This window comes from Miscanthus floridulus, chromosome 3, assembly GCF_019320115.1.
Source record: "Miscanthus floridulus cultivar M001 chromosome 3, ASM1932011v1, whole genome shotgun sequence".
Lineage (NCBI taxonomy): Eukaryota > Viridiplantae > Streptophyta > Magnoliopsida > Poales > Poaceae > Miscanthus > Miscanthus floridulus.
This window is the reverse complement of record NC_089582.1, coordinates 93,103,509-93,121,469: the sequence shown is the minus strand read 5'-3', so window position 1 is coordinate 93,121,469 and position 17,961 is coordinate 93,103,509. Positions and strand designations below refer to the sequence as shown.

At 44.9% G+C, this 17,961-nt stretch overlaps 1 protein-coding gene across 1 annotated transcript; it reads right to left on the bottom strand.

The window, feature by feature from the left end:
* Window positions 1-7,123: 7,123 nt before the first annotated feature.
* LOC136546139 (probable inactive receptor kinase At2g26730) lies at window positions 7,124-11,464 on the bottom strand. The gene is made up of 2 exons (XM_066538115.1): window positions 9,932-11,464; window positions 7,124-8,031 (listed from the first exon to the last, which is right to left on the bottom strand). The coding sequence occupies exons 1-2, from the start codon at window positions 11,388-11,390 to the stop codon at window positions 7,427-7,429; spliced, it is 2,064 nt and encodes a 687-aa protein (XP_066394212.1). The 5' UTR covers window positions 11,391-11,464; the 3' UTR covers window positions 7,124-7,426.
* Between the last annotated feature and the right edge of the window lie 6,497 nt (window positions 11,465-17,961).

Below are 17,961 nucleotides of genomic sequence, written 5' to 3'. Positions count from 1 at the left end.
GCAAGGGGCAAGATTATATGATGGTAAAAGATACCACTTGTAACACTACATAAAAACTTATCTTGCCCTTTCAAATGTCCGTATTATGGATTTAAGCCTTGCTTCCTACAAATTCTCCCCATTACATAGGCTAATCCATAATCCACTATCCTCCCTTTCTCGGACCATTACTACAAATTAATGCTTGCTTTTGGTCCTCTAAATTCTCCCCCTTTGAAATCAAACACCAAAATGGAAGACATTAGTAGCACAAGGGTGGGTCAAACTTTGTGATCCTTTGAGTGTAGAGTGAAGTATATCACAAAATTTAATTCTCACATTATATAGACTAAGCTCCTCTTAAATATATGCATACATATGATAGAAGGCAAAGCATATGTATAATTGGCAAAGTATTGCACAAGGGAATTTAATCTATATAATGCATGGAGAAAACATATAAATATCAAAATGAAATCAACATGATGATATCGGTTTAGAAATACCATATGTTGAAACCAATTTGAATTCTACCACTTGCAATAGGTGATGGATATTTGAAGTATGATGCTTAACTCCAGGGACTCTATTTTCCTTGCAATGAGACTACTACACATGATAAACTTGAAAAGGTGTTAGTCTCAAAGCATCCAACTTGTAGAGTAACCTCTTCCTAAATTTGTGCACACAAGTATGGAATACTTGTAGGTAATATGCACATTGATTTTTGAATAAAAAATATCACTTGAAAGATGACATCATAAACATGAGAGTCATTTTCGAAGGCGATATTTAGGAGAAATTATCTACAATTTGGACTTTGGCACATATTAGATGAACAATTGAAGGACAAGCTATGTACCGTGCTCCTGAACAATTTTAAACCATGTAGGATTGCTCCAAGGAATAATAATGAAGCCGAGCAAGCCTACCATATGAAATACCTAGTGTATGCATGACAAAAGATATAAGCATGCAAATACAAACCTAGGCATGAAGAGTAACTAGATGCCTAAAGATACCAATTGTAGGAAATTTAAATCTAATACCAATTGAAGTAAATTGAATTTAGTTACCTAACATGGGAAGGGGAATTTGGGTTCGTAGTATTCACTAACCCACTTGGCAATGATTTTGTCCATCATGATGCACCCCATGAAATGCACCCATACTTTTGCCAAGTCTCCAAATTCCCCGACGTCCATAGGACTTCTCACTTCCCTTTCAGGATCCAAACCTTTTTGGTGCTCTTCATGTTGGAGATGATTTCCTTTGGCACCCAAAAGCGTTTGACCCCATTGTTGGCTTGCTTGTACACCTTGATGGCCACCACCTTGTCATTTTTCTTTTTGTTCAAGAGATAAGGTGTGGAGGCCTTCTTGTCCACCTTATTGGTGTAGGTGTTGGAGAGCTTGCTTGTTTGCTTTTTCTCTTTCTTCTTTGCTCCTCCCCCATTCTTTACCTTGCACTCATAGGACTTGTGACCTTCCTTGTGGCACATGTAGCAAACCACGGTTTGTCCTTCATCGAGCTTCTTCACTCCCTTGACGATGTTATCTTGATGAAGTTGGGCTTGCTTCGCCTTGCCTTTCACTTGAGTCAAGTCCTTGGTGAGGCGAGCTACTTCTTGCTTGAGTTGCTCATTCTCCTTTGCAACTTCTTGTGTGCATGTATCTACAACAACTTTCTCTACACAAACTTGGTTATACAAAGGTGAGTCTAAAAATAAATCATTACAAGAAGTAGAGGCATCCTTTTTAGATATGTTAATGATAGAACTTTTCTTTTTAGATGCCTTGGTGGGGGTTGTGCTAATGGCTTCAAGATTAGCAACTTTATTAGTTAGCTCATCATAATGTTTGCACATGGTTTCCATTTTAGCAAGCAAACTTTTATAAACATCTTGTGAGCTAGCTAACTTTTCTTTTAATTTTTCATTTTTCTTTACAAGTTACTCATCATTGATTGTGCATGCATTTGTTGTTGTACTAGCCTCTAGTTGCTCAATTTTAGTAGACAGTTGAACATTAAGATTAGCAAAATTCTCATATTGTTCAAGCAAAGTTTTGTATGCTTCTTGTGAACTATCTAGCTTTTCTTTTATTTTCCCGAGCTTCTTTTGTTGACTAGTGCAAACTTTGGCATAATTAAGATTTTGTTGCATAATTTCTTCATAAGAAGGCATTTCATCATCACTATCACTCTCACTAGAGGATGAGCTTTCATTACCTCATGCCATAAGGCACACACGTGAAGAGCTTGATGATGAGTGCTTGCATCCTCGCCTCTTGTGATGGTATTCTTCTTCACTTGAAGAATCATCCCATGACCTTATTGATGTGAGGGCTTGGTTCTTGCACGCCTTCTTCTTTGTCTTGGGTGTGGGCTTGTTTGGACAAACTTCTACAAAGTGCCCCAACTCGCCGCATCCATAGCATCATCTCTTTCTTTGCTCATTTCTTTGATTGGTGAAAATGAGATCTTGGATTTGGATAGGCACACCCTTGACATTGAGCTTTTGGATCATCTTCTCCACCTTGTTGATTAGTTTGATTGATTCTTCATCAAGGTCAGAGGTAGAGGTGGAAGATTGATCATCATCACTTGAATCTTCATCATCCTCATCCTCATCATCATCATCATCTTCTTCTTCTTCTTCTTCTTCTTCTTCACTTGAGGAGCTTGAACTTGAGCTTGTCTCAACTTGCTTGCTCTTCATCTTCTTCTTGCCACGTGCAAGAGCTTTGCCTTTGCTTGATGAAGAGGCTTCTTCTTCTTGACCCATCTTTTGTGACATTTCAAATGCCACTCTCTTGCCAATGACTATGGCCGGGGTCATGGTGCTCAAGTCCTCCATGTTGAGAAGGATGGTGATGATGCTTGCATATTTCTTTTGTGGTAGCACGGAGATGATCTTCCTCACGATGTCCGCATCATCTAGCTTTGTTAATCCTATAGAATGGAGCTCATTGATAATTAGATTCAAACGAGAATACATATCACGAACAAGCTCATTATCATTCATTTCGAGGGAATCATAATTTTGTTTAGCTAGACAATGTTTTTGCTCACGGACATTACTTGTGCCGTCATGGAGCTCTTGGAGTTTTAACCATATTTTATTTGCCGTATTGAAGGTGAATACTTGGTTAAACACATCCATGCTAAAAGATTCAAACAAGCAATTTTTTGCTCTATCATTAAAATGAATTTCTTTTTTATCACTCTTCGTGGGTTTATCGGGATTCTTAATGGGTTTCATCCCGTCATGAGTGACTCTCCAAACTTTCAAGTCAACCGCATCAAGGTAGCAAGTCATTCTAGCTCTATAATAGGAGAAGTTAGTGCCGTCAAAGTGCAGAGGCCTAGAGGTATCCATCCCACTCAACGGCGGTTAAGCCAAAGGTCCAAATTGAGCCAACCGGCTCCGATACCAATTGAAGGTGGACCGCGATGCCTAAGAGAGGGGGAGGGATGAATTAGGCAACTTAAAAATCTACTTCTTAACTATGGCCTCTTTTTCTAACCTGAGCAAAACCTATGCAAAAGATAAACTATCTAAATGTGCAACTACGGTTTTGCTAGTGTGTTGCTATCTCTACCGCAAAAGGAGTAATATAATCAATGTAAATGCGGAAGCTAAAGAGCAAGGTAGAGATATGCAAACTCCCGTCGATGACTCCGGTATTTTTACTGAGGTATCGAGAAGCGCGCAAGCTTCCCCCTAGTCCTCGTTGGAGCCCCTCGCAAGGAATCCCTTGAAAGGGCCAAGCTCCCGGTTGGGTAACTCTGTGGATAGCCTCGGGCCTTCCCCACGCGTAAGTGGGTCTCCGACATGCGTTGCGACAAGCCTCTCCCGGATGCTCCCCGCCATCTTCACTATCAAGTTTCCAGCCGAAACGCCGCGGACCTTGTTCCCTCTGGTACACGGTGGCGGCCACACCACAAACGCGGTTGGTGTGATCTCGCAAGACTACAAGCCCCTCCGATGTACAACAACGATGCTCGCATGCACCGAGTGGTAAGAGATGTGCAAACCTCACTAAATACTAGGCCTAAACCTAGAGCAAGCGCATAAGCGGTGGTCTAATCAACCTAAGCACTTCGCAAAGCACCTACGCTAATCATCTAATAAAACACTAAGCACTATCCAAGTGGAGATCGCTAAAATGGTGTATCAACACCCTTGGTATGTTTTCTCAGCTCCACACGTATCAAATGGCCGGTTGGGGATTGTATTTATAAGCCCTACTGAGAAAGTAGCCGTTGGGGATGAAATCCCGCTTTTCTGCTACTGACCGGACGCTGGAGTCGTCCTGATCGGACGCGTCTGGTCGTCCCGACCGTTAGAGCCGCGAACAACTGATCGGACGCTGCCAACGTCCGGTCACTTGCTACCGGACGCGTCCGGTCGTAAGTTCGCCGCTCTGAAACCTCTCTGTACTCGATCGGACGCTGCTGTCCTGCGTCCGGTCGGTTTGCCGCCAGCGTCTGGTCACTTGCTGAGTGTGTTGTCGGACTGATGAACAGTGCTATCGGTGCGTCCGGTCGATTCATTTGTTCAGCGTCTGGTCGCTGCTGCTGACGCCTGCTGTTGCCGAGCCATTGATCGGAGTGTCCAGTCACTTTTTTCCAGCGTCCGGTCCAGCAACTTCTGTGAGCTTGTTTCTTCGCGATTTTGCATGCGGCTTAGTTCCTATCTTCATGCTTGGACTTTGCTTGATATCTTGGGTATTCTCTTGTGCTCCTAGGGTCTTGCTGAGGTGTTGATCATCGGATCATCACATCGCCTTTGTCCAAGTCTTGTCTTGCATCCTATTGAACTATAAAACAATCACTTGCAAATTCATTAGTCCAATTTAATTGTGTTGGTCATCAAACACCAAAATCCAAAGTAAATGGGCCTAAGGTGCATTTTCCTTACACTAGCAACAAGATATAGTACAATTCAAAGAATATTTGCTAGAGGAAACCCAAACATAGGTTTAAAATCTTTCACCACCGGAACAGAGTATTGAAAAAAAAAACAAACCTTGTTGTATAACTGACCGAAAGAGGAGATCAAAAGCCAACCAACTGCTTTCCTTAGTAAAAAAAAACAAATGTAAAGATCTGAAAAGAGCCAAAGATCTACTCTCGTTGGCCCTTCGCAGGCATTAGATCAAATGTTGTCTAGATAGGGAGAATCAGGAGGCACTGTTGATACTCTATTCAAAATTATAGATCACTTTATTTTTTGTTTTAAGTTAAACTTTTCTAGTTTTTACTAGATTTACATAGGAATGTATCAAAATCTATAACTTTAAATTTCAAATTAGCTTTATTAAATTCTCCCTTAAATATATCTTGATAGTGTACGTATTGAAACTTATGTTAACGTATTTAGTAAAAATAGTTAGCCAAATTCATTAAAGTTTGACCTAGGATAAAACTTAAGTAAACTATAATTTAGAATTGAGGAGTATATATTATTATTACAGTGTAAGCTAGCAACCAAATTAAAGTCTTCTTTCACCTTTCAGAATTGAGGAGTATATATTATTATTTCAGATTCCTTCGTTCGTCCACTAGCTGTTGGAGCTTGAAAGTCATATTGAAAGACATCAGGGGAAGTGGGCACCTATTAACACCCTTGCCATTCAAGATTTAATGGCCGCAAAACCACTTGTTACTAGCAACAAGATACAGTACAATTGAAAGAATATTTGGTAGAGTAAACCAAAACATAGATTTACAATCCTTCACCACCAAAACAGAGTATTAGAAAAAACGGACCTTGTGTATAACTGATCGAAAGAAGAGATTGAAATCACCACATCAAAAGCCAATCAACTGCTTTGCACAATAAAAAAAACCAAATGTAAAGATTCAAAAAGAGCCACCGATTTACTCCCGTTGGTCCTTCGTAGGCATTAGATCAAATGTCGTGTAGATTGGGAGAGTCCGGAGCACCGTTGATACTCTCTATACGAAATTTTAGATCACTTTATTTTTGTTTGAAGTTAAACTTCACAAGTTTTTACTAGATTTACATAGAAATGTATCAACATCTATAACTTTAAATTTCAAATTAGCTTTATTAAATTCTCCATGAAATATATCTTGATAGTGTACGTATTGAAACTTACGTTAACATATTTAGTAAAAATAGTTTACCAAATTTATTAAAGTTTGACCTAGGATAAATCTTAAGTAAACTATAATTTATAATTGAGAAGTATATATTATTGAAGAATGCTAAACAACACTCGCACGTTTCCCCTCCATCCCATGCGCGATCTTCTGGCCGTGCGATTTGACGCATACAGCTCACTGGGACGTCCGATCTCTCCTCCCCTCTCCTCTCCCGGATGGTCCCGAGGACTACGACCGCCTCCCCTAAACTCTCGTGCTGCCATGGCCACCTTTCTCTCCACCCGTCCCAGCTCTGCCCGTCCTAGCCCCCACGTAGCTCCTCTCTCCCTGCCCTCTTGCGGCGGCGGGTTCCGACGACGCCGGTGCCGACAAGGTAGGCGGCTCCTCCTCCTCCTGGATCTGTGTCCACCAGAGACGAAGATGACGACGATGGTGGCTAGGGTTCCGGCGAGCCTCTCCCTCAACTTTTGTCCTTGTCCTTTCATAGAAAAAAGATTGTTTCTTATGATTTGTGATTTGTGCCAAAAAAAAAAGAAGATGAACCGTACCAATGGCCGGGGTGGTGGCCGGCGTCAGCGGGAGGAGGAAGAAGAGCAGTAAAAAAAATTGGGTGCTCCCTCCCTCTCAAACAATCGAATCCGAGTTAGACAGGCTCATATTATTAGTAAACGAGCAACCAAATTAAAGTCTTCTTTCACCTTTCAGATTCCTCGTTTATCAATGGTAGCAAGGCAGTCACATCATATGGAGGCAAAACAAGTCGATATTCAGTAAAGCCGGACAACATTTCGTATTGATCATCTCGATGTCGTTTCGCTGTTTGCGTACGTCCATGAAAGGAACAATACGCACCTAATTACGCCAGAAGACATACATTTAAGGAACACCCATCATGTAGGTAGAGTATGGTTCAAGACATGATATACTTCCTAGCTACCTTGTCCATCATGTACATCTGTACACATTATTGGCTTTTGTATTGTGCCGTTGAATGAAAATTTGGACCAGCAACCAAATATTATGAGATGGCTTTGTTTCATCGGCGGAATCAATACAATGAAGCAAAACAGTACGTAGTTTGTTACGTACAAAGCGTCTATGTTCAAATGCATCATCATACGTGTTCTACTCAATTTTCAACTAATGTAACGGCCATCTCTTTGTGAATAACTAAAGATGTTTACGTGTAATAATTCCATCAGAGATTTTAAGACGAGTGCATATCTCTCTCGCAGAGCACTGCACCGCTGTGGTCGATCGAGTCGAGGTCGAGTTATCCGATCCGTGCTTGGCGCGCGTTCAATGGCATCCATCACGCCTCCAAGGAGAAGGACCTGTCATCCTCGTCGCGGATGGAATTGATCATGCTGGCGACCTCCCGCATGGTCGGCGGCGGGGCAGAGCCGGCGGAGGCGTCGACGCACCGCATCGCGACCTGCAGCAGCCGCACCATGCGCTGCTCGGTGGACCCGGCGCCGCTGCCGGCGAGCAGCGCGCGGTCGAACACCTCGGCGGTCCACTCCTCCCGGATCACCGAGGTCACCCACCGCGCCAGCTCCGCGCCGTCGCCCTGCACGGACGTCGCCTTCCCCGTCAGCAGCTCCAGCAGCAGCACGCCGAACGCGTACACGTCGGCGCGGAACGCCGCGGCGCTGTCTCTCCCGGCCGAGGGCGGCGCGGTGATGCCGTACTCGCTGATGCACGGGTCCATGCCGGCCGTGAAGAGGACGTTGGAGGCCTTGAGGTTGCCGTGCGCGATGGGGCCGTCGGCTGCGGCCTTCTCACCTGACGAGAAATTGGAGGCCGCGCCGCCGCCGCGCAGCATGGTGTGCATGAACGCCATGCCGTCGGCGACCTTGGCGGCGATGTGGAGGCGCGCCGGCCAATCCAGGGGGCCCTGGCTGTTCTCTATGGAGCCTGCACATTTGCATTTTTGTGAGACACTCTGAAACTACTGAAACTTGAAAACTACTGTAGTGAAAGAAAACAGATAATGATACTCTGAATGTGATTGGAGTTTCATGCAGAGAAAATACTAGTTACTCCCTTTATTTTAAATATACGAAGTTTAACAAAAATCTGCCATGAACTTCATATTATTCAAAACATTGAAACTACCGAATTTGCATATTCATTTCTAGTGTTATGGCCTGTTTGATAATTGATACATACATGACTAGTTACTCCCTGGGGCTAAAATTAGCCTAAATTTACTATGGTTGGCTAGCTAGTTGGCTAACAACTAGTTAAAGATTTTGCTAAACAATTAGCCTACCAATTAGCTCTACATTTTCAATGCATTAGAGCTAATTTTTAGCTAGCAGACAATTAGCTCATGTATCAAACTATCCCTTATTCAGTGCTTAACTTTTGCTAGTTTACCTATTTTACCACTATTGTCCCCACTAATATCCATGTGAAGCTAAGCTCCGCCACTGGTTTACCTGTTCGCTTTACTGAAAAGTCAGGCTAAAACGTATTGTTCGCTGATTTATTGTGAGAGGAAAACACTATTTCTTCGCTGATAAGCCTCCGTGCTATGTGACAGCTGACAAGTCTACATTTACTAGTACAGTAGAACTTTTACAGGTTCGTTAGCCATACTGCCATAGGTCAACCGTAGGCAAATTGTACTGAAAATGGGTTGGGTATTGCAAAGTGAAATGGACTAGGCTAAGGTTATGGGCTCGAACAATTTCAGCTCAGAAAGAACTGATGCACGAGTCGTCGGCTGAATACGGCCCAAACTAGAATTTGAGAAGGCATGGGCTACTTTGCCTAGCTGAACTATGATGAGTTGCTCACAGTTCAGCATTTTTTTTTTCTAAAAAAAAAGCAGTTCAGCGTTCAGGCTGAACAGAACACATTGACCAAAAGAAAATTAGACTAATGAGGACCTTTTACTCCTCTCGTAAAATAAATTAAAAGGGCTTTGTTTATACATATTTACTCCTTCTCAGTCGCCTGGCGTGGAGCATATCCATCAGTCACCCGCCTCCCATGCTCTTTGCCCGCGCCCTCTCTCACATCTCCGGCAACCTCCTCCCTGACGGCGGCCGTGCCCATGCCCTTACTCTAGCGAGCTCCTCCCGGGCGGCCACGCCCGCGCCCCACCGCCCCCTCCCAACGCCCGCACCCGCACCCACACCCATCGGCCACGTCTGCCCCACCCCCTTCTTCCCCAACTCCAACAGACTTAGAAGAGAAGGGGTTTGGGGGGACAAAGGCCAGCTAGACGGTGGGGACGACAACAGGGTGGTTTAGGGGCCCTGGCGACGATGGAGGCGACTGGGCCAGGTCGGGGCGGGGGAGCTTCATAGCCGGAGCTCACCGCAGGAGGAGGGGGAGGGAAAAAAGGCGGTGGCCGCGGAGCTCCGGCAAAACCCTAGCGCGCCACGTCGGGGGCGAGGACGATCGGAGGAGGGGCGCTGGAGAGGGAGAAGACGAGGTTGCGCGCGCGAGGAAGATGGCGGGGGGAGGGGCGTGAAGAAGAAGGCGGGGGCGAAGATAAGGGGGCGAGATAGACTCTTGTTTATATGAAATTGTTCGTTCTCGTACATGAATGGGAAGTTTTATATCCCAATCGAAACATAATAAAGCAATGATAAATGGTTTGCACCTAAATATACCGTGAAGCCAAGCCAAAATAATATCTGACCCCAAACCATGGAAATAATCATATTTTGAACATCGCTAACTGATTTGTAAAAATGAAGTGGATTTCATTTATAACTTCTATTTATTTACGCCCATGCAAAAAAACAGAGGTTGAGAACGCACAAAAGAGGGCGGAGTTGTTGCAGGCGAAAAATGTTACCGTGCAGGAGCTTGGCGAGGCTGCCGTTGCTCTGGAACTCGTACACCACCAGCTTCTCCTGCATGGCGCAATAGAACGCCAGCGGAGGCAGCACGGCCGGGTGCTTGGCGAGCCCGACCCGTTCCATCCGCCGGCGGAACTCCTCCTCGTCCACCGCCGCGTCCTTCACGCGCTTCACCGCCAGCGCCGTGCCGCCCGGCACGACGACCTTGTACGAGCTCCCGAAGCGGCCCCGGCCCAGCAGCTCCGCGGGGAACTTGAGCAGGTCCTCGAAACGCAGCTCCTTGGCCGCCGCCGCCGCGGCGTTGGACGTGATCGAGGCCGTGCCCGATCGGTGCAGCAGCACCAGCGAGGCCGCCGGCGCGCCGCCCGCATCGGCGGCCGCGCTGTGCTCGCCCGACGTCGGCAGCGAGTAGGCCGGCGTCTTGCTCGGGGTCGTCGCCGACGTCGTGGTCGTGGCCGTCGTCAGCCTGCTGCTGTCGTACACGCTCCGGCCTCGGCCAGGCTTGGACTTCAGCCCCAGCTTGCTCCGCTTCTTCTTGAAGCAGATCCTGTACAGGACGAAGGCCAGTACGGCGGCGCCCAGGAGCACGTACCCGAGGTACATGACGATCTTACGCACTGTTCTTTTCTTGTCCTTGTCCTTGTCATCCTCCTTCCCGTCGCCGTCGTCGGCCTCGGAGGGCGAGCTCGGCGGCGCCGGGCAAGGAGCGAATAAGGGCCCGCCGCATATGCCAGCGGCGTTAGGCCAGAACCTCTCTTGGCCGAATCTGGTAGCGTTCTTGGGGATTGATCCGGTGAGGTTGTTGTTGGACACGTCGAAGCTGAGGCCATGAATGTTGCTGAGGTTGAAGTCCGGGATCGTGCCGCTGAAATGGTTATCGTTCGCCAGGAACCTCACCAGCCCATGCTTGCTGAGGTCGCCGGGAAGTTCGCCAGAGAAGTTGTTTCTGGAAACCTCTATCACCTGTAAGCTCTTCAACTGGGCGACGGAAGGCGGCAGGTTACCTGAGAGCTGGTTGCCGCTGACGATCAGTTGTGTGAGTCCCGAGCAGGCCGAGATGCCCTCGGGGAGGCCGCCGCGCAGGCTGTTGTTGTAAAGGTTCACCACGCGGAGAGCCGGCGCGGCGCAGAGCAGCGCCGCGTCGATGGTGCCGTTCAGGCCCTGTACATCAAGGTCTATCCTCTTGATGTGGCCATTGTTTCCACCTGCGTCGAAGCAGTGGACAGTTTTGCCCCACAGCGAGATTTTGTTGCCAGGAACACACGGGCTGATCGACGCGTTCCACCCCAGCCTGATCGCCGTCTGGCCGCCGTCGTCCCCGGCCAGCGCGGTCAAGAAGCTGACGAGCGACGCCGTGACATCAGGAGATTCGTCACCTCGCACCCGACAAGGGCAACATGCAAGCAGCACTAAGAGTGCTGCTGCAAGTGTAGTGAGAGTGAGAGCCTTCGCCATAAACACGTACGGCTCAGGACGGAGCAGCAACAAGTGCCGAGAACTGATAAATAACCAGCGCCGGAGGAGGTGCTCAGGAGCAACGGCACGCTCTCGGTGCCTGATTGTCTAACGCCTACGAGCTGGACATGGCTCGTTCGATGCGGACAGAATGCACTGGTGTGAAAAGCTCGCGCCAAAGCTGGCTCGTTCGATGCGGACGATGGGGCGGATGCTACGAAGCGCAGGGGAAGGGCCGGTCCGCCTTGTGCGCACGCGGCACAGCAGGGAGTCGGTCGCAGGGGACAGGAAGGTGCGGCCAAACTGCAGTGTTGGAGGGGCGACAGGTGCCGGGCAGGCGCCTCCGTCCGCGTCCGCCGGCCGGCAGCCCATGGCGACGGCACGAACAGGTCCGGCACGCCGGTTAACGGGCGTGTCGCCGTCGTCGTTGCTGAAAATATGTATCCCGATGTCGACAGGAATATTTTGGCTTGACGTAGCTGAACTCGACATATGTCTGAAGCTGTTGTTACATGTGCTACCTATTAGTAGTTGGCTGGCACTGATGAGGCGAACATGATCTGGTCAGGGGTCGGGGTTTGCCATATATTATCTTATCTTTGTATATCACTAGACAGTAGACTCAGATTTGGTACTGATCCAACAGTGACAGCTCCGTATCGTATACGCGCCGGCCGCCATGGTGCCGGCGCCTCAATGAACCAATGCGCCTTCACCTAGGGCCTATCCGTCCTCTTCCCCATCCATAATAAGCCGGGATCACCGGAGAAAAGATAAGAAAAATACACTCAAAATTGTTCACACGCAGATAGACCAAAGAAATTGAGTTTTTTACTTCTAGACCATTATAAAAGATCACAATTCCTTTCCTACGTTAAAAAAGTTCCGAAGATTTCTGAAATATAGCTCTAAGCTTTTTTTCTTCTTCCATGCCGCTGCTATTGCTTTGCATCTCATTTTAACGGGGATTCAGCTCTCTCAAGTGGGGATAATTTTTATTTTTAAATCCTTTTTTATTTAATATTTTAATAATAATCGCACCTGATTTTTTTTTTGTCGATCTGACCCTTTTGGTCGCGCCGGTGCCGCTGGCGTGACCAAATAACACTGTCGCGCCACATGCATTAGCGCAACAACACCTGGCACCTTAGACAACGTTTCCGACGTGGAAAATCTTGTCGCACCACTTCTGTTGGCGCGACAGTATCGTTCTGTCGCGCAACCGGAAATGGCGTGATAAGGCTCAAACTTTGAAAAAATTATAACTCTTCGATACGACGTCGGATGAAGATGATTTTTATATAAAAATTGTAGATCTCTACGAGATTTATAACTTTCTAATTTAAGTTTTTTCATTTAAGTACGTTAAAATTCTCAAAAAAATTATATAAAATTTCAGCTGCATAATAACCGCGTACCATCGCTTGTCGCTTTAGAAAAAATTCAGCTCTCAAAGAAGATACTATTTTTCTAATGCGACAAGCGATAGTACGCGATTATTATGCTGCTGAAATTTTAGATAATTTGTTTGAGCATCTTAACCTCCTCAAATGAAAAAACTCGAAACTATAAAGTTGTATATCTCGTCGAGGTCTATAATTTTCATATAAAAATCATCTTCATCCGACGCTGTATCGAAGAGTTATGATTTTTCTAAGTTTGAGCCTTGTCACGCCACTCCCGGTGGCGCGACAGAACAATTCTATCACGCCAACGAGAGTGGCGTGACAAGTTTTTTTTTACGTCAGAAACATTATCTAACGTGGCAGATATTGTCGCGCCAATGCTTGTGGCGCGATAGCGTTATTTAGTCGCGCCAGCGGCACTGGCGCGACCAAAAGGGGTCAGATCCACACAAAAAATTTAGGAGCGATTATTATTAAAATATTGAATAAAAATAATTAAAAATATAAAAAATTCCCTCAAGTGGGTCCAAGGCTCCATGGCACTAAAAATGTCTATGGTACCCTCTCGTCGTTGGGCTTAACAAAACCACCACACCCTACTCTCTTGACTCTCCCCCATTTCGTGTTGACTTGACCTATCTCTCACTCACCTCCCATTCACTCAAGCTCTCTCTCTCACTAAAACCCTAGTGGCGGCGGCGTGGAAGGGAATAAACCAAACAAATGCACCCTCTATTCGTTGCATGGGATAGGCGGAGGACGGATTTGAGATTTGGGGACGGATTGAACCATGTGAGGAGGAGGAATCACGAACAATGGAGCGGGTGGGCCTTCGGACTAGCTCCCAATTTTCCTATTCGATTAGTTCTCATTTCGCATAGTGTTGCTATATAGCTCGTAATGCATCGATTCATTAGGATTGATCTCGTTAGATGTATATAAACTCGTTGTTGTTCATATGTAGGATGGACTCGGAGACTAGCTACAACCTAGACATCAGGACAATTGCTTCCAATTTGTGTGCGCGGTGGTTTTCCATAAACAAAGTTATCGATTTTGACATAAAAAAATTTCAAAGACTCTGTGGACGATATTCTAGAGAAGTATCCATGCAGTTATGGTAATGTAGTGAAGGTCTTCTACTTCTGTGCTGATAGCAAGGACAACATTGAAACCAGTTCGGCTTAGTTCAGATGTTTAGAAAACGTAAGGCTACCAAGTGTTGTTTGTTGTCTGTTGCTTACTTTAGTCCTGCTAGTGAGCCACCTAGCATACCATCCTAGGACAGTAACACTCAAGGATCAGTAGAAGTCCCATGCACTCCCTCATTGGTGTTATGGCCATTAATTACACACCATTTTGACCATCAACATTGCACCAAAAGTGAATGTATGGGAAAGAAAGTGCAACCTCCCAAGAAGGTAGATGAATCCGCCAAGAAGCAATCAAATCCCAAGAAGAATGAACAAACATGGCGGAAGAAAGAAGAACCTTCATCTATATCTTCTTCTCCTAGACCCAAAAAAGCGTCCACCAATGAACATGGAGAAGTCCCACTCAAGGGCTCAAAACTATGAGCCCCATCGAAGGTAAAATCGGTATATATCCAATGTTTGCTTTCATGCATTGTTTTATCTTTTAAATTTTCTAATGTTTAATTACTAAAATCAATTTTGTTAATGCATATAGCTTTGAAAATAACATATAAAAATAAGTTTTCCCTCTTTCAAGCTATCTCCAAATGCTAGAAAATAAATAAATAAATAAAATATATAGTAATAATAATAAAGATAGATAACAATAATAAAACGAGTAGCATAATAATAAAATGACCATAAGACAAAAAAGTAGAGCCACCTCTTCTTGTGCCATGAACATGAGTAATCTCTGAAGAAGAAAACAACTCTTGCAAGAGACAAGCTTGGGGGAACTTGTCCGCGTCGAGGTATGAATCGTAAACAACTTTTACATTTTTTTGCAATTTGTTATAAATTTCACTCTATCTTGGTGAAATTAATTAAAGTAGTCTTATGAATAAAAACTCCCAACCTTAGGAATGACGTTTGATTTAACCTCTCACATGGAAATGATGAATAGTTGCTTTGTCGATACTTTGCAAATGCTTAGTCCATAACTCAATACTCTTCTTAAGTTTTGAGTTTGTTGGTTTATGATCTTCCTATGAACCAAAGCTTTTGGTATGCAAATGCTAGACCCGAGTTTAAGTTGTTGTGGGATTGACATAGCAAAGAATAGAGTATGCTCTTATCTTGTCCAAAGTGAAATTAAATCACAAGAGTTTTTATTTCAAAAATACTTGCTAAAGTTCCTCAATGGTGAGAATCTCCTACCAGAGCCATACATGTTTCTACATGATATTAACTTTCTACAAAAGCTTTTTTTGTTTTGAGCTTTGTCTGGAAGTACGCAGAAACATGCATGCCATCTTCTACCTCCAAATCACTCCATAAGCAATTTGATGCATCCATATCTAGCAACCACTCAAGTCAAAGAGGCATGAGATACAAAAGGAGATATGAAAAAAGAAAGAGAGAACATAAAGAAAGAAAAATGAAGAAGAAATATAGCCATGCTATCATACAAGGTGCTAGAGAGAGGATAATCATAAAAGCAGTACCGCTTCTACCATATATCTTTCACACACTTACACTTCTTGATCTCGTTGTATGACTCATTGCTCCTCCAATCCAAGTGTTTTTTACTTTGCAATATATGCAATACAAGTGTGCCTTACATTCATTCTCTACCTATGAACTCCACATATGGAAATAGGATGTAAAGGCTAACACTATGTACTTGGTGAGTTTTCATACACCACTGAGAGACTTTTGAGTACCATTCAAGCAACTTAAACTTGACTTTTCATGAAACCTCCAGAAGATTTGATCAAACCAAGGATGGGAGAATGAGCATTCTATCTAGCTGTTCCATCTTTCAACTTCTCATAACAAGGTAAAAGCTATAAGCCCCTTGATGACTAAGGTACTATGGGTGAGCTCCAATTACCAACTTATTCAAGTCAAGAGATAGAGTGTTGATTTGTATGCAAGTATTTGTGAGGTGTTGATATTGTAGCAACTCCTGATCCACTATTCTAAGTTTTCGTCTTTGCTCAGGACAAGCAAAAAGGCAAGCTTGGGGGAGCTTGCTGATGGCCATTACACACCATTCTAACCATCAACATTGCACTAAAAGTGAAGGTATAGTCAACATCATAGTGATGATCTTTGTTTCAAATAATGTGGTTCCACTTGTACTTGGAAAATTGTTTGAATGCAGGAATAAATGGACAAATTTCATCAAATCACTAGGAGCAAGTGTGATGTGGTAGGGACACCAAGGACCACCTGGTGAGGGTTGGCTGAACTTACCATGGGTCGTCCAACCTGGCCCCACTGGGTGCCACGTCACTGATCCATGCCAAAGCTGAGGAAACACACTTTGGAGACATCTGATGCATTGGTGAAAGCTCTAGTTTGGTTTTGGTGAATTGATTAAACCCTAAGTGCTTACCTATTCCTCTAAGTGATCATGAGATAGAGTAGCATATTCCAAGTGGTGGAGCAAGTGATGATGATCATATTGGTGGTGATGGCCATGGTGATCAAGTGCTCGGGCTTGGAAAAGAAGAAAGAGAAAAACAAAAAGTTCAAGGCAAAGGTGATATCCATAGGAGCTTTTAAGTTTTGGTGATCGAGACATTTAGCTAGTGTGATCACATTTAGGATAGATAGCCGTACTATTAAGAGGGGTCAAACCTGTATCGAAATGTGGTTATCAAGGTGCCACTAGATGTTCTAACTCATTGCATATGCATTTAGACTCAGCACCGGTGCATTCTGTCAGTGGTGTAGTGAAGAGTGCGACATCGGTCTCTGACTAGACACTAGCAATTGGAGGTGATTGGACACAATGCTTATGTGTTCGGTTCCTGTTGACGTACGCTGACGCAAGGTGTTTCATGAGGAAGGAACAAGTGGACGTAGGGACGTGTCCAGTCATGCTTGACCTGACTCGTCCGGTCATGTTTGGACGACTCTTGAACCTCTCTAGAGTTGACCTAACGCGCAGTGGTGTAGGGTTCAATGAGGGGACCGGCGCATCTGGTAACTAACTGTTGGTGCATAGGCGCGTGAGGACGTGATGTGGGCATGGTGTGTCCGGTCGTCCTTCATTGCATCCGATGTGAACTTAACTGCGAGGGCATTGTGTTTCGACCGTTGGGATCATGCGTTGGGCGTAAAACCGAGGGAACATGTGGCGTAGATCCAAGGATCGGACACTGGGGTTCTACATCCGGTTGACACGACTGGTGCATCCAGTCACCTCGAGCAGGGCTCTATGGTGAGCCCAATGGCTCTATTTTGTGATGGCTTCTATTTAAGCCCCATGGCCGGCTTTAGCCTCTCTATTTGAAATTTTCATTGATATAGCAACCTAGTGAGCAAAGCAAAAGCCCTCCCACTCATCTCCATCATTGATTCATCATCTTTGTGAGATTGGGAATGAATCCAAGTGCATTGCTTGAGTGATTGCATCTAGAGACACTTGGTGATTGTGTTTTGCTACAGATTTTGCATGCTTCTCTTGGTGGTTGTCGTTACCTAGACGGCTTGGTGTAGCGAGGATCGTTGAGCAGAGGAAGGTGCTTGTCTCTAGCTTCGATCATGGTAATTGTGAGGGGTTATTGACCTTTCTCCAACGAAGAGCCAAAAGGTACTCTAGTGGATTGCTCATGGCTTATGGATCCTCATCTTGTGTTGGTTGTGCGGTACCCGATTGTGGGTTAGGTGTGTGATGCCTATTAACGTGTGAACCTCCAAGTTACTGAATTACCACAACGTGGACTAGCTTGCTGGCAAGCAAGTGAACCTTGGTGAAAAATCATTGTCATCTTGTCTCCAAAGATTTCATTGGTATTCATTATGATTGATTGTTTGTCGCTTGCCATGTCGGTATATCTTCACTACCTTACCCTTGTACTTACATTCCTAGTGTAGCTAAGCTCTTTAGTGTATTTAGTTTTGAGAGCTAACTTGTGTCTTGTCTAGTGGTTAGTGAGGCTCTTTAGTTAGTCTTTGATAGCTCACTAACTTAGTGGTAGTGACATAGCCTCTTGTGTGTGAAATAGAGATCATAGTAAC